Source organism: Mustelus asterias, chromosome 1, assembly GCF_964213995.1.
Source record: "Mustelus asterias chromosome 1, sMusAst1.hap1.1, whole genome shotgun sequence".
Classification (NCBI taxonomy): domain Eukaryota; kingdom Metazoa; phylum Chordata; class Chondrichthyes; order Carcharhiniformes; family Triakidae; genus Mustelus; species Mustelus asterias.
Window position 1 is genome coordinate 121130997 of NC_135801.1, and position 26551 is coordinate 121157547.

General features: G+C 41.9%; 1 protein-coding gene across 7 annotated transcripts in view; it reads left to right on the forward strand.

Moving 5' to 3' along the window:
- The window catches only part of vps37a (VPS37A subunit of ESCRT-I), a 53201-nt gene that overhangs the window by 18735 nt on the left and 7915 nt on the right, over positions 1–26551 (forward strand). For 4 of the 7 annotated variants that reach the window (XM_078217615.1, XM_078217629.1, XM_078217641.1 and 1 more), the window contains exons 5-11: positions 9754–9961; positions 15779–15849; positions 20350–20477; positions 20564–20622; positions 20701–20769; positions 22792–22935; positions 26379–26495. In XM_078217615.1, coding sequence (XP_078073741.1) covers positions 9754–9961; positions 15779–15849; positions 20350–20477; positions 20564–20622; positions 20701–20769; positions 22792–22935; positions 26379–26456 — 757 coding nt within the window. In that variant the 3' untranslated portion in view covers positions 26457–26495. The remainder of the gene's footprint in view (positions 1–9753; positions 9962–15778; positions 15850–20349; positions 20478–20563; positions 20623–20700; positions 20770–22791; positions 22936–26378; positions 26496–26551) is intronic. The other 3 variants (XM_078217623.1, XM_078217634.1, XM_078217648.1) reach the window with 1 other exon arrangement.

Here is a 26551-nt window from a genome sequence, read left to right on the forward strand (position 1 = left end):
TCCGCAATCCAACAGTACAACCACCCAGATCCCTTTCCACCGTGAATACCGAGGTAAAGTATTCATTAAGCAGCTCCGCCATTTCTAACGGTTCCGCACAAACTTTTCCCCCTTCACCTTTTAAGGGTCCTATGCCTTCACATCTCATCCTTTTACTCTTGACATATTTGTAGAAAGCCTTGGGATTCTCCTTAATCTTACCCGCCAAGGTCTTCTCATGACCCCTTCTCGCTCTCCTAATTTCCTTCTTAAGCTCCTTCCTACATCGCGTATACTCCTCTAAATCCTTAACACCTCCTAGCTCTCTGAACCTTCTGTACGCCTCTCTTTTCTTATTTACCAGGTTCATCACAACCTTCGTGCACCACGGTTCCCGTACCCTACCAACACCCCCCTGTCTCATCGGAACGTTGTCATGCAGAGCTCCAGACAAACATTCCTTGAAAATCCTCCACTTTCCTTCGGTACTTTTCCCCAAGAATGCCTCCTTCCAATTTACCCGTCTAATTTCCTCCCTGATGACACTGTATTTCCCTTTACTCCAGAGAAACACTTTCCTAGCCTGCCTGACCCTATCTCTTTCCAATGCTATCGTGAAGGAGATAGAATTATGATCGCTATCCCCAAGATGCTCACCCACCGAGAGATCCTCCACCTGTCCAGGTTCATTAGCCAGCACCAGATCAAGTACAGCCTCTCCTCTAGTAGGCTTATCCACATACTGTGTCAGGAAACTCTCCTGGACACACCTAACAAACTCCTCTCCATCCAAACCCCTAGCCCTAGGGATATTCCAATCTATGTTTGGGAAATTAAAATCTCCCATCACGACAACTCTGTTATTCCTACATCTCTCCAGGATCTGTTTCCCCATCTGCTCCTCAACATCTCTGTTACTATTGGGCGGCCTATAGAAAACACCCAGCAAAGTTACCGACCCCTTCCTGTTCCTAACCTCCACCCACAGAGATTCCGTAGTCAGTCCCTCCACGGCGTCCACCTTCTCTACAGCCGTGACACTATCCCTGATCAACAGTGCCACTCCCCCCCCTCTCTTGCCTCCCTCCCTGTCCTTCCTGAAACATCTAAAACCCGGCACCTGAAGCACCCAGTCCTGTCCCTGAGACATCCAAGTCTCCGTAATGGCCACCACATCACAATTCGAAGCAGCAATCCACGCTCCAAGCTCATCCACTTTATTCACTGCACTCCTGGCATTAAAATAGACACATCTCAGACCTTCAGCCTGAGCACTTCCCTTCTCCCTCACTCGTCTAACCTCCCTCTTACCCTGTCTACATTCCTTATCTATTTGCGAGCTAACCTCCTCGCTCTCAGTCCCCTCATTTCGATTCCCTCCCCCCAACCTTTCTAGTTTAAAGTCTCACCAGTAGCCTTAGCCAACCTTCCCGCCAGGATATTGGTCCCCCTGGGATTCAAGTGCCACCCGTCTTTTTTAAACAGGTCACACCTGCCCCTAAAGAGGTCCCAATGATCCAAGTACCCAAATCCTTGTCCCTTGCTCCAGTCCCTCAGCCACGCATTAATTCTCCACCGATTCCTGTTCTCACTCTCCCGCGGCACAGGCAGCAATCCCGAGATTACTACCTTTGCATTCCTCTTTCTCAGCTGTCTACCCAACTCCCTATATTCTCTTTTCATGACCCCTTCCCTCTTCCTACCTATGTCAGCAGTACCTATATGCATCACGACCTTGGGCTCCTCTCCCTCCCCCTTCAGGATTTCTGGGACTCGACCAGAGACATCCTGGACCCCTGCACCAGGGAGGCAAACCACCATCCGAGAGTCCCGTCTGTGTCCGCAAAAACGCCTATCTGACCCTCTCACCGTAGAGTCCCCAATTAGCACTACCCTCCTTTCCTTACCCCTTTGCACTACTGGGCCAGGCTCAGCTCCAGAGACACTGCCACCGCTGCTTCCCCCAGGTGGGCTGTCCACCCCAGTAGTACTCAGACAGGAGTACTTATTATTAAGGGGCACATCCACCGGGGTGCTCACCATCACCCGAGCTTTCTCCTTCCTCACTGTTACCCAGTTACCCTCCTCCCGTGGTCCCGGTGTGACCACCTGCCGATAGCTCCTGTCAATGACCTCCTCACTATCCCTAACCCGGCGAAGGTCCTCGAGCTGCAATTCCAGTTCCCTAACATGGTCCCTTAGGAACCGCAGCTCAACACACCCAGCACAGATATGGTCGTCTGGGAGGCTAGGAGCCTCCAAGACCTCCCACATCCTACATTGGGAACAACATACTGGCCTGACAGTCATAATAAAGTGAATGAAGATTATTCCTCTCTGTTCCAAATTATTTCTACCAAGGTACCCGGAGAAAAGTAACTTATAAATAAAATTTTTTAAAAATAAGAAACTCACCCCTGCTCGCCCTTTCTGCCTAAGCCCGATGAGCCAAAGCCCCTCAGTTCTCACTCAGCTCCGTCTCACTCCGCTGCCCGCTCCCAACGCTGCCCGCTAGATAGTGGGACCTGCCTTTTAAACCTCCTGTGCACTAAAAAAAAACTCAAGAGACCCTTCCCAGTAAACCCCGCGGCCACTGCCGGTTGCGCGCCAAAATTTAAAACTAAATTAAATAAATAAATAACACCCGCGGAAAAGTACTTAAAACTAATTCTTACCCCAAAAATCCTGTCACCAGTCACAGCTCTGCCTTTCTCCACAGCAACAAGAGAAATAGTCTTTGAACGTTCACTCGATCTATCCCCTTCATCATTTTATAAACCTCTATTAAGTCTCCCCTCAATCTCCTCCGCTCCAGAGAGAACAGCCCCAGCTCCCTCAACCTTTCCTCATAAGACCTACCCTCCAAACCAGGCAGCATCCTGGTAAATCTCCTCTGCACTCTTTCCAGCGCTTCCACATCCTTCTTATAGTGAGGTGACCAGAACTGCACGCAATATTCCAAATGCGGTCTCACCAAGGTCCTGTACAGTTGCAGCATAACCCCACGGCTCTTAAACTCCAACCCCCTGTTAATAAAAGCTAACACACTATATGCCTTCTTCACAGCTCTATCCACTTGAGTGGCAACCTTTGGAGATCTGTGGATATGGACCCCAAGATCTCTCTGTTCCTCCACAGTCTTCAGAACCCTACCTTTGACCCTGTAATCCACATTTAAATTAGTCCTACCAAAATGAATCACCTCACATTTATCAGGGTTAAACTCCATTTGCCATTTTTCAGCCCAGCTTTGCATCCTATCTATGTCTCTTTGCAGCCTACAACAGCCCTCCACCTCATCCACTACTCCACCAATCTTGGTGTCATCAGCAAATTTACTGATCCACCCTTCAGCCCCCTCCTCTAAGTCATTAATAAAAATCACAAAGGGCAGAGGACCAAGCACCGATCCCTGCGGCACTCCGCTAGCAACCTGCCTCCAGTCCGAAAATTTTCCATCCACCACCACCCTCTGTCTTCGATCAGATAGCCAGTTACCTATCCAATCGGCCAACTTTCCCTCTATCCCACACCTCCTTACTTTCATCATAAGCCGACCATGGGGGACCTTATCAAACGCCTTACTAAAATCCATGTATATGACATCAACCGCCCTACCTTCATCAACACACCTAGTTACCTCCTCAAAAAATTCTATCAAATTTGTGAGGCACGATTTGCCCTTCACAAATCCGTGCTGACTATCCCGGATTAATCCGCATCTTTCTAAATGGTCGTAAATCCCATCCCTAAGGACCTTTTCCATCAATTTACCAACCACCGAAGTCAGACTAACCGGTCTATAATTACCAGGGTCATTTCTATTCCCTTTCTTAAACAGAGGAACAACATTCGCCACTCTCCAGTCCTCTGGCACCATCCCCGTGGACAGCGAGGACCCAAAGATCAAAGCCAAAGGCTCTGCAATCTCATCCCTCGCCTCCCAAAGAATCCTAGGATACATTTCATCAGGCCCAGGGGACTTATCGACCTTCAGTTTATTCAAAACTGCCAATACATCCTCCCTCCGAACATCTATTTCCTCCAGCCTATTAGCCTGTAACACCTTCTCTTCCTGAAAAACATGGCCCCTCTCCTTGGTGAACACTGAAGAAAAGTATTCATTCATCACCTCGCCTATCTCTACTGATTCCATACACAAGTTCCCACCACTGTCCTTGACCGGCCCTAACCTCACCCTGGTCATTCTTTTATTCCTCACATAAGAGTAAAAAGCCTTGGGGTTTTCCTTGATCCGACCCGCCAAGGACTTCTCATGTCCCCTCCTAGCTCTCCTCAGCCCCTTTTTCAGCTCATTCCTTGCTAACTTGTAACCCTCAATCGAGCCATCTGAACCTTGTTTCCTCATCCCTACATAAGCTTCCCTCTTCCTTTTCACAAGACATTCCACCTCTTTTGTGAACCACGGTTCCCTCACTCGGCCATTTCCTCCCTGCCTGACAGGGACATACCTATCAAGGACACCCAGTATTTGTTTTATTTGAGAATTGAGTATATATTTGAGATTTGTGCAATATTTCTTTAAATATTTGCCGTTGCTTATCTATTATCAACTTTTTGATTTAATTTCCCGATCTATTTAGTCAATGTGTTCCTTTTGCCTATGAAACTGACTTTTATTTAAGTTTAATACTGTTTTGCACTTAATATATATCTCTCTCCAACTTGATCACTTTTATGGTCAGTTTTCCACAGAAGATCTCTTACTAAATAATATCTCTTTAAACAAGACGCAATCTAAAATAGGCCATGTTTGATTCTGTGATGTGTTGTTCTAGGTGACTGCCTCAAATGCATTTGATGCGCTATTCCTCCAGACTACTTTTGCCAGTTTGATTTGTGCAGTCCATCTGAAGCTTAAAGTTGTCCATCATTATTACAATAGCTTTGTTACAAGCTCCCCTTATGGTTATTACTCGATCCAGATGTGATGTTAAATTGAGTTCCTACCTGGGTGTTCAGCTGAATGCCAGAAGTCCCATTCTAAGATCAGGAGAGCTCTCCCGCTGTCCTGGTCAATATTTACCCCTTGATGTACACCTACACCATCCAAGAAAGTGATTAACTAGTTATTTATCACATTGCTGTTTATAGGACCTTGATATGTACATTGTTGGTGCCATATTTGTCAACATAACATTAGTGATAATGTCAAAATAATTCACATGGTTGTGAATAGTTTTTAGATGCATCTTGCAGATCTGAAAGACGCCGTATAAATGCAAGTTTTTTTTCTGTGGTGAACATATTGGTATCCAAGTAATTGTGCAAAAACCTGAACGAGCTTTCACTTTTTTCTTAATTTTGCAATAGTTCCAATCAGCCAACTGTTGTTTACATAATTGAATCAACAGATAGTCATACCAGTTATTTACATATTACTGAGTTGCTATTGTATATCGTTATTTTAGAACACTAATTATGTACACACGCCTATATTTAAGTCTGATCCATTTTCCTACATAACTTGTGATATATATAAATATATAGATATTTAATTGTTTGGTAGTAAGCAACTTAAGTATTCTTAAAAAAAGAAGCATTCTCAACTTTTCATGTTGCGCTCATCAAGCTGGACTCTACCCATTGTAAAGGGAACAATAATTCATACGGCATGAGAAGAGAATGCTGATAGGTTGGCGGGTTTTAGATGTTTCAGGAAGGACAGGGAGGGAGGCAAGAGAGGGGGGGGAGTGGCACTGTTGATCAGGGATAGTGTCACGGCTGTAGAGAAGGTGGACGCCGTGGAGGGATTGACTACGGAGTCTCTGTGGGTGGAGGTTAGGAACAGGAAGGGGTCGGTAACGTTGCTGGGTGTTTTCTATAGGCCGCCCAATAGTAACAGAGATGTTGAGGAGCAGATGGGGAAACAGATCCTGGAGAGATGTAGGAATAACAGAGTTGTCGTGATGGGAGATTTTAATTTCCCAAACATAGATTGGAATATCCCTAGGGCTAGGGGTTTGGATGGAGAGGAGTTTGTTAGGTGTGTCCAGGAGAGTTTCCTGACACAGTATGTGGATAAGCCTACTAGAGGAGAGGCTGTACTTGATCTGGTGCTGGCTAATGAACCTGGACAGGTGGAGGATCTCTCGGTGGGTGAGCATCTTGGGGATAGCGATCATAATTCTATCTCCTTCACGATAGCATTGGAAAGAGATAGGATCAGGCAGGCTAGGAAAGTGTTTCTCTGGAGTAAAGGGAAATACAGTGTCATCAGGGAGGAAATTAGACGGGTAAATTGGAAGGAGGCATTCTTGGGGAAAAGTACCGAAGGAGAGTGGAGGATTTTCAAGGAATGTTTGTCTGGAGCTCTGCATGACAACGTTCCGATGAGACAGGGGGGTGTTGGTAGGGTACGGGAACCGTGGTGCACGAAGGTTGTGATGAACCTGGTGAATAAGAAAAGAGAGGCGTACAGAAGGTTCAGAGAGCTAGGAGGTGTTAAGGATTTAGAGGAGTATACGGGATGGAGGAAGGAGCTTAAGAAGGAAATTAGGAGAGCGAGAAGGGGTCATGAGAAGGCCTTGGCGGGTAAGATTAAGGAGAATCCCAAGGCTTTCTACAAATATGTCAAGAGTAAAAGGATGAGATGTGAAGGCATAGGACCCTTAAAAGGTGAAGGGGGAAAAGTTTGTGCGGAACCGTTAGAAATGGCGGAGGTGCTTAATGAATACTTTACCTCGGTATTCACGGTGGAAAGGGATCTGGGTGGTTGTACTGCTGGTTTGCGGTGGACAGAAAGGATCGAGCATGTGGACATAAAGAAAGAGGATGTGTTGGAACTATTGAATGGCATCAAGGTTGGTAAGTCGTCGGGACCGGATGGGATGTACCCCAGGTTACTGTGGGAGGCGAGGGAGGAGATTGCGGAGCCTTTGGCGATGATCTTTGCATCGTCGATGGAGACGGGAGAGGTTCCGGAGGATTGGAGGATTGCAGATGTGGTCCCTATATTCAAGAAAGGGAACAGGGACAGCCCGGGAAATTACCGACCGGTGAGTCTAACCTCAGTGGTTGGTAAGTTGATGGAGAGGATCCTGAGAGACAGGATTTATGATCATCTAGAGAAGTTTAGTATGATCAAAAGTAGTCAGCACGGCTTTGTCAAGGGCAGGTCGTGCCTTACGAGCCTGGTTGAGTTCTTTGAAAATGTGACCAAACACATTGACGAAGGAAGAGCGGTGGATGTGGTCTATATGGACTTCAGCAAGGCGTTCGATAAGGTCCCCCATGCAAGACTTCTTGAGAAAGTGAGAGGGCATGGGATCCAAGGGGCTGTTGCCTTGTGGATCCAGAACTGGCTTGCCTGCAGAAGGCAGAGAGTGGCTGTGGAGGGGTCTTTCTCTGCATGGAGGTCAGTGACCAGTGGAGTGCCCCAGGGATCTGTTCTGGGACCCTTGCTGTTTGTCATTTTCATAAATGACCTGGATGAGGAAGTGGAGGGATGGGTTGGTAAGTTTGCTGACGACACCAAGGTAGGTGGTGTTGTGGATAGTTTGGAGGGATGTCAGAAGTTGCAGCGAGACATAGATAGAATGCAAGACTGGGCGGAGAAGTGGCAGATGGACTTCAACCCGGATAAGTGTGTGGTGATCCATTTTGGCAGATCCAATGGGATGAAGCAGCAGTATAATATGAAGGGTACCATTCTTAGCAGTGTAGAGGATCAGAAGGACCTTGGGGTCCGGGTCCATAGGACTCTTAAATCGGCCTCGCAGGTGGAGGATGCGGTCAAGAAGGCGTACGGCGTACTGGCCTTCATTAATCGAGGGATTGAGTTTATAGGACCCTGGTTAGACCCCACTTGGAGTACTGCGCGCAGTTCTGGTCACCTCATTACAGGAAAGATGTTGAAGCCATTGAAAGGGTGCAGAGGAGATTTACAAGGATGTTGCCTGGATTGGGGGGCATGCCTTATGAGGATAGGTTGAGGGAGCTTGGTCTCTTCTCCCTGGAGAGACGCAGGATGAGAGGTGACCTGATAGAGGTTTACAAGATGTTGAGAGGTCTGGATAGGGTAGACTCTCAGAGGCTATTTCCAAGGGCTGAAATGGTTGCTACGAGAGGACACAGGTTTAAGGTGCTGGGGGGTAGGTACAGAGGAGATGTCAGGGGTAAGTTTTTCACTCAGAGGGTGGTGGGTGAGTGGAATCGGCTGACGTCGGTGGTGGTGGAGGCAAACTCGTTGGGGTCTTTTAAGAGACTTCTGGATGAGTACATGGGATTTAATGGGATTGAGGGCTATAGATAGGACTAGAGGCGGGGATGTGATCGGCGCAACTTGTGGGCCGAAGGGCCTGTTTGTGCTGTGGCTTTCTATGTTCTATGTTCTATGTGGACTCTGATTGGAAGAGACTCTGCTATGGAAGATGCACCGGGGTACAGTTAACTGCCAAGCTCTCCTCATGCAGTATCAATTGTACCCTTACAATTGATAATCTTGAGAAATTGTCCTGATCATTGCTAGATGAAAAGCTTTGACAGTATCTCTCTTTTTCAGTACTTGCATATCTCCTAAATTGATTTTGAAACTGTTTTGCTTTTCTATCTATGGGGAATGGTATTATTTCAATAATTAGCCCAACGATAACTTCAAGAATCATAGAAACCCTACAGTGCAGAAAGAGGCCATTCGGCCCATCGAGTCTGCACCGACCACAATCCCACCCAGGCCCTACCCCCATATCCCTACATATTTGCCCACTAATCCCTCTAACCTACGCATCTCAGGACACCAAGGGCAATTTTTAGCATGGCCAATCAACCTAACCCGCGCATCTTTGGCTGTGGGAGGAAACCGGAGCACCCAGAGGAAACCCACGCAGACACGAGGAGAATGTGCAAACTCCACACAGACAGTGACCCAAGCCGGGAATCGAACCCAGGTCCCTGGAGCTGTGAAGCAACAGTGCTAACCACTGTGCTACCGTGCCGCCCTTAGACTTAGACATGATTTGAATATTTTAAAATACAGTAGTTTAATCAGAAACACAGTTCCCTGTTGGCTGTTTTAAGTTCATGCAGTGTCCAGTAGCATGGGCACTTTTATTCCATACCCCTCATGACAAAAGCTGACATTTAGATATGCTTATGACAAATTTAATTGAAATTTGACATTCATTAACATGATGTGTATTAAAACATTTGAGAAATCATTACTCTTTTGCCACTAGACTATTGTTAAAGATTGATATTTACAGCAAAGTAAACTGCTCCTTGGTTGACTTGATGGGGCAAATCCTAGCCCAACTACCACAAGAACCTTTAGAAAACTGTTACTTTGATGTATTTAAAAGTAATTTTATTTGAGGTCTAAATAGAAAATTGATTAATTTTAATAAAACTTTAGGATTAACCAGTGATTTGCTGTATCTCATTAAGTTTTCAACAGAGGACATGCTAAAGTATCTTAGTAAAACATTGCCTCTTGTTCTAACATTGGAGGACAAAATATTCATTTATTACAGTAAACCAAATATTGTTCTTCAATTTCTGTTTGGAGTACTATCTGTTCTTGTGTTTTTTTCCAGTTTAAACTATTCAGATAATGAGCCCAATTTAAGTACTTCATTTTCATAAACAAAAAATCTAGGAGCCACTTGGGTTGATACAAACTACACAGATCTGACTGTCCAGCTTCTAGATACTTATTTTCCTCTGTGTTCAATCACAATTGCAATTAAATATTCAATTTAAGACTGAAGTTTTAACCTTTTCTGTTTTGTAATCTTTATGAATTTAATCTCTTAGCCGTTTCAGTGGCCCTGCTGGTATGGCTCCTTACCCTCCCCAAGGATATCCATTTATTGGGCCGTTTACTACACAGGAGTCAACTGTTCCTTGTCTTCCGGATTCAGTTCCAGGCCAAGGCTTTAGTGGTCCCAGACCTGCAGCTCCTGCCTATGGATTAATTACAGACTTGCCTTTACCAGTTCCCACAACTGACTCATCAGAACAGGTGAATTTGAAACCCTGTTTAATATTTAGAACATAAAACATTATCTCATGTTTTTACAATACTATATTTAGTTGCAAGTGCAGAGGAAAACTGCTTATGTGCTATTTTCCATTTTGCTAACCAACATGTTATCGCTTGTCTAATTTCAAGTGTTTGCCTTTCCCAGCTGAACCTGAAAGTGTATTATTTGTAAGAACTAGAGGAGTCTATAAATTCTACCCAAGAAAAACTACACTGGAGCTTTTGACCTAATAGGTGGATGAACAAGTAGCAGTGTTAGTGGAAAGATCTGTTACTGAAGTGTGTATTGCTACCATTCTGTTATTTAAAATGAGCTATTTTGCAGATAAATCCTAAGTTCTGATTAACATACTATGCATTGCTTGAGAAGTTAGCTGGCCGTAAACAGGTCATCTGGATAACAGAAAAAATGTAACCAATGGACCATCAAGAAGCTACATTGAGAGTCAAATAATTTTGTCAACACTGTCATCTGCCATGCTTCCTAATTTTTAAAATATATTAAAAATGTATTTAAAACACTTCTATAAAAAAAACACTTTCAGATAGATGCTTATAGATACTCTATTTGCATGCCTTCCGCTAGCAATGGTGAGGTTTGTACAGAATAGGGTGAATGCAAGAACTGTTTTTACTCTGCATGTGTGCTAGATGCAGTATAGGACAGTGTAGCAGTGCCACCACATTTTTGTTTAAATGGGTATGTTGGGTAAAATTAGTCTGCAGCAGAATAATTATTTGGTTGATTTCATTTAGTCAATCCTGGTGAACCGAATTTAACTTTAAACAAGAACAAAAAAGTACCATGTTTATCCAAGCTCAGATTGCATGCATAGCTTTCCATTTTCTGATCATTTTGTTTGCAGTCGGTGACTTTAAAGAGAAGAGCTAAAAATCATGGCCGATATGATTTTGATTTTCAAGGAGACTTGGCTGAAATATTCAGGATTCCCCTTTAGTTGACAGATCAATTTTTTTTATAGGATGTATTCAAGTTGGTTTGAGGAAATTAAGTGGAAATAAAAGAAACTCAAAAAGCTGATTAATTTCTCATGCACTGACATCCCTCAGCTTAATGGGCAGAAAAAATAATTAGAATGCCCAGACAAAAAGCTCTTTGAATGGAACATTCCTCCAGTTTGCATCAATGTGAGATTGAGGATTTGACATCTAATGCAGCTTTGATATAACCATTATACATTGCTTGATTTCGGCCTTTGCTTTAAAAGGGTCAGCAAAAATGTCCTTGCCGTTGCTATAGAAACGTCTAACACAGAAAGAGGCAATTCAGTCCATAGTGGCTGTGCTCGTTCTTCGCTACAGCAATCTAAAACCAATCCCATTGCCTTGTATCTTCTGTTACTCAGCTTTTAAATTAAAACATCTTCCAAGCCTTCCAGTTTAATGAGACAAACAAGGACAGTAATTCAACAATTTCTTTATCTAACACTTTTGGCCAACTCAGGCAGTTGCAACTCTTTACTGAACATCAACTTTCAACTGAACTTTAACTCTTAACTGCATATTAACTTTAGCTGGACATCAACTTTTGCTGGACGTCAGCTTTAGCTGTTTAACTAAAAATAGATACTACCGAGTTTAGGAAATCCTTGGCCAAGAAATATCCTCGATGTAGAACCTGTCTACTCTTTCTCTGAAGCATCCTTCAGGGTACAGGTCTTCTTACTATGGTTGGTCTCTTTTTGAGTTATCGCTGCCAAACAAAGGCTGCACATGTCTTTTTATCCACAATCCTCCACTCGCTTCTGGAAGATTCTCTGTTATCCAGGCAACTTGTAACCAGAAACTGATCATATGGCTCGCATATCCAATGAAATTACTTGCAAACGACGCCATTACGCTTAGTTCATTTGACATGTGCCATACATAACGATAATAGATCAAAACCACAATGTCTTGGTCAAATGTAAACTTCCATTACTTGGGAAGCTTCAAATCACAGCTCCCGGAGCAGAGCAACTTTATGACCTGCATCTAGTTTTAATTATAAGTTGACCAAAAATCCCAGCATGCTTGACTCTCAGCCAGAAAAGCCATTTTAAAGCCACTATTGCCGTCAAATTATTGTTGCAGCCATTCTTTCTCCGTCCACACTTCGTTGACTTCAAACGGTTAATCACAGCGTATTTTAAGGAGGCAAATACTTGTCCAAGGGCAGTAATCATAAAACCATCCTGTGCATATTGATAAAACATAATGCATTCCAAACATAAGTTTTGTGAGATAAACAGTGCTGGAACTACTCAGCAGGTCTGGCAGAATCTGTGGAGAGAGAATCAGAATTAATGTTTCATTCAGATCAATAACCTTTCATTGATTCTGATAAAGGGTCATCGACCTGAAATGTTAAGTCTGTTTCTTTCTCCACATTTGCTGCCAAGCCTGCTGAATATTTACAGCATTTTCTATTTTCATTTCAGATTTCTAGATTCCATGGTATTTTGCTTTTGTTTAATATTTTTGAATGTTAGCAATTCCAAAGTGTTCTGTTTTCACCCACTCTTGAGAACAAAAATGAGAGAATAATAGGAAGAAAGATTATCAGGATCTCTTGGGAAAATCAACTCAACCTAAAATTCTCTGCTCATCTGTCCCTTGCTTTTTAAATTAGCTGCTGCTTTACCCCCTCTATTCTGGATTCCACTAGCACTGCTCTCTTCCTGACTGAGCCTGGCATGTTCCACCATGTCCACTGCTCTGCCGTGACCCACTGCACTCAGTAGGCAATTATTGCCTTTGCAACTCTCTGAAGTTGGTGCAGCCAACAGGAGAAGAAACAGTATTTCAAGTTTCATCGTCTTGGAGAATTGATAAAGGTACTGCCTTACTTTTGTGGAAAGGTTTACTTCCTCATTGGTCTGAAGTCCACCATTGAGGAAGCAATCTTTTCCAAACCTATAAAATTAAAGCATAGTCAGCCAAGAAGAATAGAGCAAAAAGAAGGCCCAAGATATTGTGGATCAAATAATAGGAGGCCCCAAGCTCTTCTCGTAGGTCATACCATGAACCCTCTTAAATAGGATACCTGTTTTCACCAATTGATGGTATGCACATTCCAAGCCACCTAAATGTGATTAGTCTATAGGTAATGATGTATTCTGATTCCTAGACACACCTTATTGTGTTCTTCAGATACCTCTGACTTCAAATAAAGATGTTAGCTACTCTTTCATCTGAAAACTGGTTTGAAGAAATCTTGAAAGGTTTTTAAAAAAAAAATGCTGCCTCAACTCTGCCTCTCTGCATCTCTCTTAATTCTGCAAGCACCTAAAAATCTAACAAACTCTGTTTTGAGTATACTCAGTGACTGAATATACACCCGTCTCTGGGGTTGAGAATTCCAAACATTCAGAACACTTAGTGAAAAAATTACGTGGCTCAGTCCATTGTCGTGGGGGCCACGATTGGGTCGTGGTGGTGTTGGGAGGGGCAGCACTGTGGGGGTCTTGGGCTGGCCAGTGATCGAGCTGGCCAGCAAACGGAGAGACTGACAGATCGGGGCCACTGTGCATGTGGCAAGTTCTGGAGCTGTCAGCCTCTGGCGTGCATAAGCCCCGTCCCCCCCAGGTTTTTAATGATATTAACGATTGGGACCTCTGCACTGCAGAGTGGGGAGATTCGGGTCTGAAGTTGCACTGAAAAAAACAGTCGTGATCTGGACCAGTTTTCTCGCCAATTCAGCACTTTTTTGGGAGAATCGTCCCCATTATTTCAGTATCTACCTTATCAAGTACCTTAGAATTTTATATGTTTCAATTAGATCGCCCCTCATTTTTCTAAACTCCAGGGATAATGGGCCCAGTCTATTCAATCTCCCCTAAAAGCGTAATCCACTTATCCTTGGAATCTGTCTAGTGAACCTTTGTTGCATTCCCTCCAGGCCACTTATGCCCTTATGCCAGGAGGCCAAACTGCACATTGTATTCAAAGTGTAGCTTCACTAATCCCAGTGTTTAATTGTAGTAAGACTTCTTTACAAAGGGGTTGGAATATGAGAGTAACAAAAGCAAACATTCTATTTGCCTTCCTAATTACTTGCTATATCTACATGCTAACTTTGTGATTCATGCACATGGACACCCAGATCATTCAGAATACAAACATTTCTCACCATTCAAAGAAATCCCACTTTTCCATTTTTCCTTCCTAAAATGAATAACTTTACATTTTGCCATATTGTATTCCATTTGCCATGTTCTTAGTCACTAACTTATCAATCTGTATCTTTCTGCAACTTCTTTATGACCGCCTCACCATTTACTTTCCCACCTAACTTGGTGTCATCAGCATACTTGGATACATTACACTCAGTCTCCTGATCTAAGTTATTAACATAGATCATAAATAGCTATACAGTCCAAGCACTGATTCTCGCAGCACCCTGGTAGTTACAGTCTGCTAACCTGAAAATGTTCTGTTTATTCTTAATCTTTGTTTTCTGTCCTTGACAAATTTTTAATCTGTTCTAATACAATGCCCCAAATCGATGAGCCCTAATTTTGTGTAATCTTGTGTGGCACCTTTTAAAAATCAAAATACACTACATCTACTGGTTCCCTTAATCTATTCTACTAGTTACATTTTTTTAAAAACCTCAGATTTCTCAAACACAGTTTCCCTTTCATAAATATATGTTGACTCTGCTTGATCATATTCTGATTTTCTAAGTGCCCAGTTAACTGCATTCCTAATCATTTGCCTGGGTATAGATTGAACAGGAAACCAGGTGAGCAGTAGGAGATCCATGACCATCTTGGAATCTAAAAGCTCTGAATGATGACTTTATTTTTGTCTCATTTATTTACGATCTCGCTGGCTCTTGAGAGGGAGATTAACAATATTTATATTGGTAGAAGTAGAGGTAAGAGAGATTGTTATGTTTTAGAGATGCAGACACTCCATTAATGGCCAAGATTAGTCCAATCTAGAAAATTCTTTTTCAAAAGTGGATCGACAATGGGCATTTGAGTTCACTATTTGGTGAAAATTAGGTAGCTAACCAACACAAGTTTTGTGGCACTACAATGATTATAATCCTACGGTATGAGTAAGAAATATGATTATAATTGTCTTCATTCTTTAATATAATTTACACTCCATTTATTTTTCCAGTATTTTCATGACTCTAACTGCATTTGAATTTTTAACATGATATTGTCAAATTATTTCATTGGCCGCTAGTCTACATTAAGACTTGTTTTATGCAGAAGATTGAGAAAAAACATTTAATAATTTTTAGAGGGTTTAAATAAAAATCAAAGCAAGCAATTAATTAGTGATTGATTGGCTTTCCCCTCAGGATAAATGAATGACAAACCACAACTTAAAAATAAGGAAGACTGCACTGAAAGTATGTAATTCATTTGTAGCAAACAGTTTCATTCATTCTGAGCTACCTTTGTTATTATTTCATGGGATGTGAAGCTGGTAAAGCCAGCATTTGTTTCCCATCCCTAATTGCCCTTGAGATGGTCGTGGTGAGCCAGCATTCTTTCCATTGAATCACTGTAGTCCATTTAGTTTTTGTCATACTCACAATGCCATTAGGAAGGGAGTTTTAAGCTTTTGACCCAGTGACAAACAGTGATATAGTTCCAAATCAGGATGTTGTTTTTGGTGGGGGAGAAAATTACAGATAGTGATGTTCCCTTGCATCTGCTGTCTTTAGCTTTGAGGCGTAGAGGTCAGGGGTTTTGAAGGTGTTGTTGGAGATATTACAATTCAGAACATACACCTGAAATTGGGTTGCAAATGTATTCATTTTTTCTGTTTTAGTTAGGTTTAAATGGCCATAGTTACAAGATGCCAGATGTCCCTGACCACTTTACAGAGCTCCATGAACTTAGGTATAGTATGTAAATTTTATACATTTTAAATTGTCATAGCACAATTTTTTTGTGTTGACCAGAATTGGTTTTAGAATATTTACTGGTGTAATTACTAAAAACAAGTACGTTTAAGTAGTCTTGTTATGCTAATGCTGTGGGGATGTTGCGTTGTGAGTATATGTTCAAAATTAAGGTGAATAAGGATTCCAGAGGGCAGTTGAATGGATTTTTGTCCATTGTTCAGGTATTTGTATACCGGAAGTACAATGCCTTGAATAATTTGCATCTCTTTGCTGTATTACAAATCCTGCATCTACCTCCTGCATCAACACTTTCGATGATAAATTCAAAGATTCCATTTATAATAGAAGCAACTTATGTAAACTTGTCATAGTAAATGCTTTGGTTTTTGTTATTTAACTGAACATTGATGTGATGTGTTGCCTGATTTAAGTTCAAATGCTCTAGTCCAATCTTCTGTGAGGAGTCTGTGGGAAGGAAAAGGGATGTCTGGTAAGTGGCACGCTTTCAAAAGTGTGTTAACCAGGGTTCAGGGTAAACACATTCCTCTTAGGGCAAGGCTGGCAGAAGTCGGGAACCCTGGATGACTCGGGATATTGAGGCCCTGGTCAAGAAGAAGAAAGAGGCACATGACGTGCATAGGCAGCTGGGATCAAGTGAATCCCTTGAAGAGTATAGGGGTGTAAGAGTAGAGTTAAGAGAGAAATCAGGAGGGCAAAAAGGGGACACAAAATTGTTTTGGCAGCTAAGGCAAAGGAGAATCCAAAGAGCTTCTGCAAATACATAAAGGGCAAAAGAGTAACAAGGGAGAGAGTAGGGCCTCTTAAGGATCAACAAGGTCATCTATGTGCGGATCCACAAGAGATGGGTGAGATCCTAAATGAATCTTTCTCATCAGTATTTACTGTTGAGAAAAGCATGGATGTTAGGGAGCTTGGGGAATTAAATATTGATGTCTTGAGGAGTGTACATATTACAGAGAATGAGGTGCTGGAAGTCTTAAAGCGCATCAAGGTAGATAAATCTGCAGGACCTGATGAGGTATATCCCAGGACGTTGTGGGAGGCTAGGGAGGAAATTGCGGGTCCCCAAGCCGAGATATTTGAATCATCGATAGTCACGGGTGAGGTGCCTGAAGGTGGAGAGTGGCAAATGTTGTGCCTTTGTTTAAAAAGGGCTGCAGGGAAAAGCCTGGGAACTACAGGCCAGTGAACCTCACATCTGTGGTGGGTAAATTGTTGGAAGGTATTTTGAGAGACAGGATCTACAGGCATTTAGAGATGCAAGGACTGATTAGGGACAGTCAACATGGCTTTGTGAGTGGAAAATCATGTCTCACAAATTTGATTGAGTTTTTTGAAGGGGTAACCAAGAAGGTAGATGAGGGCAATGCAGTTGATGTTGTCTACATGGACTTTAGCAAGGCCTTTGACTAGGTACCGCATGATAGGTTGTTGCATAAAGTTAAATCTCTCTGGATCCAGGGTGAGGTATCTAAATGGATACAAAATTGGCTTCCTGACAGAAGCCAGAGGGTGGTTGTAGAGAGTTGTTTTTCAAACTGGAGGCCTGTGACCAGCGGTGTGCCTCAGGGATCAGTGCTGGGCCCACTGTTATTTGTCATTTATATTAATGATTTGGATGAGAATATAGGGGGCATGGTTAGTAAGTTTGCAGATGACACCAAGATTGGTTGCATGGTGGACAGTGAGGAAGGTTATCTCCAATTGCAGCGGGATCTTGATCAATTGGGCCAGTGGGCTGACGAATGGCAGATGGAGTTTAATTTAGACAAATGCAAGGTAATGCATTTTGGTAGATTGAACCAGGGCAGGACTTACTCAGTTAATGGTAGGGCGTTGGGGAGAGTTACAGAACAAAGAGACCAGGGGTACATGTTCATAGCTCCTTGAAAGTGGAGTCACAGGTGGACAGAGTGGTGAAGAAGGTATTCGGCATGCTTGGTTTCATCGGTCAGGAAATTGAATACAGGAGTTGGGATGTCTTGTTGAAGTTGTACAAGACATTGGTAAGGCCACACTTGGAATACTGTGTGCAATTCTGGTCACCCTATTATAGAAAGGATATTATTAAACTAGAAAGAGTGCAGAAAAGACTTACTAGGATGCTACCGGGACTTGTTGGATTGAGTTATAAGGAGAGGCTGAATAGACTGGGACTTTTTTCTCTGGAGCGGAGGAGGCTGAGGGTTGACCTTATAGAGGTCTATAAAATAATGAGGGGCATAGACAAGATATAGTCAATATCTTTTCCCAAAGGAAGGGGAGTCTAAAACTAGAGGGCATAAGTTTAAGGGGAGAGATACAAAAGTGTTCAGAGGGGCAATTTTTCCAGAGGGTGGTGAGTGTCTGGAACAAGCTGCCAGAGGTAGTAATAGAGGCGGGTACAATTTTGTCTTTTAAAAAGCATTTAGATAGTTGCATGGGTACGATGGGCATAGGGGGATATGGGCCAAATGCAGGCAATTGGGATTAGTTTAGGGTTTTAAAAAAAAGGACGGCGTGGACAAGTTGGGCCGAAGGGCCTGTTTCCATGCTGTAAACTTGTATGACTCTCTATGATTCTAATTGTCCTGGCCTTCTAAGTTCACTTCACTTGAAGACAAAACGTGTTTTTGACTCTGTGTTCCCTGCATATTAAAATTTTGCAAAGTAGTTTTTCCTTTGGGTAACTAATGCTGTCTTTCAAATTTTAAGATCGAAGTTCCCTGGAAGTGTTCCCCCACATCTGAGTATTTAAAAACTATGGACGCATTTGCTGAACACTGTTGTAACCTGAAATTGCTATCTTTAGCTCTTAAAGCACTTTTTCGGCATGTGTACTCAATTTCATAGAAACTCCTTACGGCATTTAAATGTATGTCGAATGTGTACGTTGACTTAACAAACATCTACCACTTTTCAGTAGCCAGAAGAAGTAAATGCACAGTTAAAATAATTAAAAGAACTCCATTCTATTGTGCAGTATTTTACAAATGAACACAATAATACACAAATACCTGACTAAATAACTTGTATTACAGAAACAGAAAACACTGGAAATATTTAGCAGGTCAGACAAATTCTGAGGACAAAAAAAAGTTTACATTTTGAGTTAGAACATAGAACAGTACAGTACAGCACAGCACAGAACAGGCCCTTCGGCCCATGATGTTGTGCCGAGCTTTATCTGAAACCAAGATCAAGCTATCCCACTCCCTATCATCCTGGTGTGCTCCATGTGCCTATCCAATAACCGCTTAAATGTTCCTAAAGTGTCTGACTCCACTATCACTGCAGGCAGTCCATTCCACACCCCAACCACTCTCTGCGTAAAGAACCTACCTCTGATATCCTTCCTATATCTCCCACCACGAACCCTATAGTTATGCCCCCTTGTAATAGCTCCATCCACCCGAGGAAATAGTCTTTGAACGTTCACTCTATCTATCCCCTTCATCATTTTATAAACCTCTATTAAGTCTCCCCTCAGCCTCCTCCGCTCCAGAGAGAACAGCCCTAGCTCCCTCAACCTTTCCTCATAAGACCTACCCTCCAAACCAGGCAGCATCTTGGTAAATCTCCTCTGCACTCTTTCCAGCGCTTCCACATCCTTCTTATAGTGAGGTGACCAGAACTGCACACAATATTCCAAATGTGGTCTCACCAAGGTCCTGTACAGTTGCAGCATAACCCCACGGCTCTTAAACTCCAACCCCCTGTTAATAAAAGCTAACACACTATAGGCCTTCTTCACAGCTCTATCCACTTGAGTGGCAAGAGTTGATGACCTTTTCATCAGAACTTGAAATTTATTTTTTAGTTAATGGTCAGGGGGTGGGGGGATGGAAGAACAAAAAGGAAGGTCTAAATAGATTGGAAGAATGGAGACATTAAATGAGAAAAGAGTTGGCTGTGCAAGGAAGAGGAGTGGTAGTGGGATAAGTAAAGAAATAAGGATGTGTCTGGAGAAGGTGCGCGAGCAGAATGGTGTACGGTTGCCATCTGAAAAATAAATTAATCAAATAGCAAAAATGGGCTATAATAACAAAAAATGCTGGAAAAACTCAGCAGGTCTGGTAGCGCCTGTACACGGATTTGAAACATTAGTTCTGTTTTTCCAGCATTCTCTTTTTATTTCTGCATCCACAATATTTTGCTTTTATATTGGCAAAAATAGGTGGCTGTCTATGGCTCTTAGAATTGAGGATACAAAATTAATTGAAGAATGCATGATCTCAACCATTTCTCTGAGTACTGTTTATGTAACTGTCTGTTGTTAATGGTAGTGAGGTTAAAATTGTTAGCTAGATCTGAAATTTTAAAAATCAGCTATGATTCTAACGAGTGTCTTGAATACAGGAGAAAATTGTTATTGTCCGTGATCCAACTTGTCTTAATTTGTTCCAAAGTATGTTTGTATACCTGAATAACACATTTATGCTTATTTAATTTAAATTGTTGTTACTAATGTTCACAGATTGACTTTGTTTTATAGTACATCACAATTGACAGACTTAAATGATAATGAAGCTCTGCAACTGGAATATTTCATTACTTTGCCACAATTGAAGCAGATTTGCACTGACAAAGATGACCTGGTTAATTACATCGAGGAACTAGCAAGTATGTTTAGTTCTAATTATTTGTCTGTATATGTTCGTTTGATTAATGAGTATGGAATCTCTCAAACTTTTTTTGTTTTTTAAAAGAAAAAAACTTGCAACTTGAACCTCGGTTGGAAGCAGAAAGACAAGAACTGCTAGATAAAGTAAGGCACTGATTATATTTTTACATTTTTAGGTTTTAAAGTGTATAATGTATGTAATACCTTTTTTTGTTTTTTCAGTGTGATCAACTAACTCAACTCAAAAACACCTTTGAGAAAAAATTGCAAAGGCAACATGAACTGAGTGAGGTAAATGTCACTGTCCTTTTGCTTCACTGTTAGTTGTGCAGTTTGTTAAAATTCCAACTGAGGGGTGACAGTGGAATGATGGTAATGTTACTGGACTGGTAATCCAGAGGCCCAGGCTAATACTTTGGGGGGTGGGGGGGGGGGACAGGTTCATTTGCTACAAGCTGGTGGAGTTTAAATTCCATTAATAAATCTGGAAGGTAAAGCTAGCCACAGTAATGGTGACCATGACAACCATCAGCAATTGTCTTAAAAACTATCTGGTTCACTAATATTCTGAGGTAATCTGCCGTCCATACCCAGTCTGGCCTCTGAAATAGCCTAGCAAGTCACTCGGTTCAGGGCAATTGGGGGCTAGGCAACAAATGCTATCCTTGCCAGCAACGTTTCCAATCTATAAAAAATAGAAAAATGCTTTATTGTAATTTCCTATAGAGTAAAAAATATGGAGATTTATTGAGGTAAAACCATCTGATTTTTTACAATTTTAGATGTGGGCAAATGATTTCACATGTCTACTTTTATTGTCAGATTTTTTAATTGAATAATTGCACAGAGCAAAAAAGTGAGATTTGTGGCTTCCTGCAGACTCATTAAGACAGCTAATCAGTACAGTAATCCTACAGAACAATTCTGTATGTACATTGTTTAATGCCATAAGATATCCTTCTTTGCAATTACCTCTCTATCAGTTTTATATACACCTTTCATCTTTGCATCTTTTAAGTAAGGATTTGGATATAATACAACTTTGCTTAATAGTTTCACAATTCTACATTCTTGGAGCTTTTTTTTCTACAAGGCAGAATTAAACATGATCTGTAGAAAGACCAAGTTTGATAAGCCAAATGATCTTTTCTCGTCTTTGCTTTGTGTAATGATGTTTGCTTTCATATCTTATCAGAAAAATGCAGCACAGACTGGCAGCTGCAGGGAGTGTGGAAAAAATGCATCAATCTAATGATCGAAAATGACTGACACCTATTTTATGTTGTGAAACCAAGGAACTTGTCTTGATTTATTGAAAGAATTATTAACCAATCTGTTTCAATAATAATGAGCTGAATCATTGGCCCTCTTATTTTGACAATTTATATCCTTCCAAGTTATTTACTAGGAGATGGGGATGACCATAAAAGCTCAGAGTTTCTGCAGAACTTAATTTAAGGTCTATTTTCATTCAGTTACATTCCCACCCAGCAGCAGTTTAGACATAGAACAGTACAGCACAGAACAGGCCCTTCGGCCCCAGACTGTAGCTTCGTACCTACAGTCTGGGGCCCTTTGAGACAATCCCTGACAATTGGGGAGTAATGTGGAAGGTCAGCTATCCGGACTTGGGGGAGAATTCATAAACGGGGTTGACAATCAGCGTTTTGCTCAGGATGGGGTTGGGGATGCGTACTGGTGCGTGCCCCAAACTGTAGCTTCGTACCTACAGTCTGGGGCCCTTTGAGACAATCTGGACTTGGGGGAGAATTCATAAACGGGGTTGACAATCAGCGTTTTGCTCAGGGTGGGGTTGGGGATGCGTACTGGTGCGTGAGGCCAAACATTCCTTGTGGGGCAGGAGACACGCACGTCCTTCAGGCCCCCAAGAAATGCTGAGAAGGGTACCTCACTGTGGAGCCAGTAGCTCCAGCCTCCCTTTGCCTGCTTTCGCAATCCATTGGAAGCCAGAAAGGTTGTAAATTTTAATTTAAGCTCATTATTGCAGTGTGAAGCCTGATTTAAATACATTAATGAGGTGTCTGGCCTCTACACGAGAGAACTCGCAAGCAGTACAATACAAAATGTGCGTTACAAAATGTGGTGGGTGCATGTTTAACATATTGAAGGCTTTCGAGATATTTAAGTCTTAAATCCACTCCACCCTTTGTGGAGAGATGGGTAGTTTAATTACTGCAGTAGCCTTGAGTTTGCAACACTCAGGCCTATATATTAGATATTATAAGACTAACCCACCACCAGCTTAAAAGTAAGTGGGAATCTTTAAATGACTGAAATTTTGGGCTCTTTTAGAGTTGCAGTTTAAGTGCCCTCCAGGCTAGATTGAAAGTATCAGCTCATCAAGCAGAAGAGGAATCTGATGTGATTGCTGAAGATTTCCTCGAGGGCAAAGTTGAAATTGATGATTTTCTCAGCAGCTTCATGGAAAAAAGAACAGTATGTACCAACTCTTTTTGATTACATGGCCATCAGATTATGGTGATTCCTTCGTGTAAAATGTATTTACTCGTTCCTTGTCTTCAGTCACTGTGTTTGAGCTATCCAACCTTGGAAAACCTTGCCCTCGTTACAACCTAGTGATAGGAAGAAGCAATTCTTCATGCAGTTTGGTAGGAGGAATCAAAAGGCAGATTATTATCTAAATGGAAAGAGACTGCAGGTGAGTGAAGTAAAGAGGGACTTGGGTGTTCTAGTGCATGAGTCTCAAAAAGCTAGCAGGTAGGTCCAACAAGTAGTTAAGAAGCCAAACAGCATTTTGGCTTTTATTGCAAAGGGGTTGGAGTTTAAAAATAGGGAGGTTTTGTTGCAATTGTGTAGAGTTGGTGAGGCCCCACCTGAAGTACCTTAAAAAGAATATAGTAACATTGGAGGCAGTCCTAGGAGATTCACCAGGTTACTTCCTGGGATAAGACGGTTGTCCCATCAGGAAAGACTAAATAGCCTGGGATGTATTCCCTCAAGTTTAGAAGACCTTATTCAAACATGCAAGATCCTGAGGGGGCTTGACAGGGTATTTGGTGAGATGGTTTCACTAGTGGGACCGTATCGAACACGGGGACATAGCTACAAGATAAAGGGCTGGTCATTTAAAATTGAGGTGCATAGATATTTCTCCTTGCAGTGAATCTCTGGAATTCTCTGTCCCAAAGGGTGGTGGAGGCTGGATCATTAGGAGTATTTAAGATGGAGGTGGATAAATATTCGATCGAGGAATAGAGGGCTGTGGGGAAATGGCACAGAAAAAAGAACTGAGGCTGGCATAGATTAGCCACGATCGTATTGAACAGCGGGGCAGGCTTGAGGGGCCTGATGGCCTACTCCTGCTTCTATTTTTTGTGTTCTTTGTTCAGTGTTATGCTGAAACAATTCTGTTTGTCGTGTCATGTGTGTACTTAAGATGCATTGTTAAATGCAAGCAAATTACAACGAACCAACATTTTTAAATTATATGAAAACTGGTCACCACGGCCCAAGCCAGTCATTGTAGAAAAAAAAAGTTTGTAAATTACTAATTGACCTCAGAATTTGCCTGTTTAAGCCACTTCCCCACATGAATGCCTAAGCAGTGATTTTGAGTGGATATGACTTCTTAGCAACAATCGTCACAACTGTGCTGCAAAGCCAAGAATACCAATTAACATCATACTTTTGAAAATAGGAAAATATTTTGGGTAAATGTGGTCCAACTGGATTTTCCTTTCCCTTAAGCGTTTGCATAATGTACTGTATTTTTCATTTTTCAACATGGAGAACAGAGAGGACGGATCTTGGGATGCCTTTCAGACATGTGAAATGGAAGGCAGTGCAAGCAGCGACAAGCTTTTATATGAGAATCCATAACACATGTAGGGGTGTTGCAGACACAAGACATTCAGAAGCATTCACCAACACAGTTTTCAGATTTTAGCAAAAGACTTTAATTTAATTCAGTCAGTTTCCTCATAAATTTCTGTGGGAGGATTTGCCAAATCCCCAGAATCTGAGTTAACATTTTTTTAAAAACTTTTATTTTAATTTTGTCTTTTTTGCCAATTTCTCATGAAAAGTAGTCCTCCATTCTGATTTGCTTCTCTTCAGATATAAAATTGTGTTAAATAGCTTTACTTACTGTGCAAAAGGATTGCAAAGTTATTGCTTTCTTCACCATTTCTTAACAGTGTTTGAGAATTACCTCTGGTTTTAGAATGTCTTCATGTAAATTCAAACCCTGTTGATTGTCATGCTCAGACCTGACCTGATTGGCATCAGTTTTGCCATCCAAATTCCAGGCTGTACACCAGTAGTGGGCAACCTGCAGCCCTTGGCCACATGCAGACCATCAGGGTACTTAGTGCAGCTACGAAGCATATTGTTGACTGCTGATCACATGCAGGGCTATCCGATTATGCTGGTTTTTGTCCACGTACAATTTTTTTCTTACCAGCACAACTAAAAGCAAGAGCACGTGAAGTGAGGTGCGTGCTGCTTTCACACAACATTGACACTGAGTTGTGTGCTCCGTCTGCATCCAATCAAAGTGTAATTGTTTTTGATTTTACCATTTGAAGCTAACCATTCTATTAATATATGAATGATTGAGCATCTTCTATAACTTACTATGGAATTTTTGGCATGTATTAAATGTGTTTAATCTTATTCATGAGGTCACAGTTGGTGAACAAGCCTGATTTCAATCTTGCAGCCAATTGAGATGAAGGAGGGCTACTCATGGAGCCCACTCATTAGCCTAGGTTGCCCTTCACTGCTGTACACCATAATGATCAATCCTTCAGTGACTAATTCTTGCAGATTGTGCTGTCTCCTAATGTCTCATTTTTGCTGAAATGCCAAGGAACACCCTGGATGCATTTTCAGACAAAATTTAATGCCAAGCTATGTATGAAAATATTAGGATAGTTGACCAAAAACTTGGTCAAAGGGATTGGTTCTGGAATGTATTTTGCAGAAAGAGGTAAAGAATTTGGAGATGGCATTCCAGAATTTAAAGCATAGACATTTTGAATGTACAGGTATCAATGGTGGGTTTCAAGAAACTCAGGAGCTCTTCCAAAGGTTGTGGGGCTGGACGTGCTTACAAAGATGGGAGAGCTGAGGCTATGGTGCAACTTAAAACATGAAGGAATATAGAATCATAGAATGCCCACAGTACAGAAGGAGGGCATTCGGCCCATCAAGTCTGCACCGACAACAATCCCACCAAGGCCCTATCCCTGTAACCCCACATATTCACCCTGCTAATCCCCCTGACACTAAGTGGTAATTTTAGCCTGGCCAATCCACCCAACCAGCACATCTTTGGAGTGTGGGAGGAAACCGGAGCACCCAGAGGAAACCCATGTTGACATGGGGAGAACATGCAAACTCCATACTCACCCGAGGCTGGAATTAAATCCGGGTCCCTGGTATTATGAGGCAGCAGCGCTAACCACTGCCACCATGGTGAAGGAATTTTCAATGTTAGCGGAGCTGTCTGAGGAGGTGCCAGTAGATCAGTGGCTTTTATCAACATCAGGTCAATGAAGAGAAAGAACAGTTCCTCAGGTGCAACCATATTGACCAGAAGGGAAATTAGATGGTCGGCCAATTAGTAGGATTGGTCTGAGGGAAGTAGGAGGTGGGTCAAATAGAGAGGGTATTGAAAAGATGGGAGTGTTCCGAGGGCATGTAAATTAAATATGTAGTCTCAAAAATATTAAATTCTTAATTGGAAATGACTGTAGGACATTGTGCTTCCCAATTTGGTATTAACTTTAGTTTCCAACACTTGCAAAATATTACCTTGTGGTATTGCTTAAGAAAATGTAACGTGTGGATTTTTCTTTAGAATGCATACCTAAATTGTCACTTGCATCCATATAAAGCTTTTTTTGTTTCACCAGATTTGTCACTGTAGACGGGCGAAGGAAGAGAAGCTTCAGCATTTGATGACACAACATGGACAGTTTCGCACACTATAGGTGCAGTTCAATTGTGTGAGTTTGCCTATGAATCTTAAGGTACTGCAAGCTAAGTCTTTATCATTGATCAACTGATTTTTGATTTTTAATGTTGT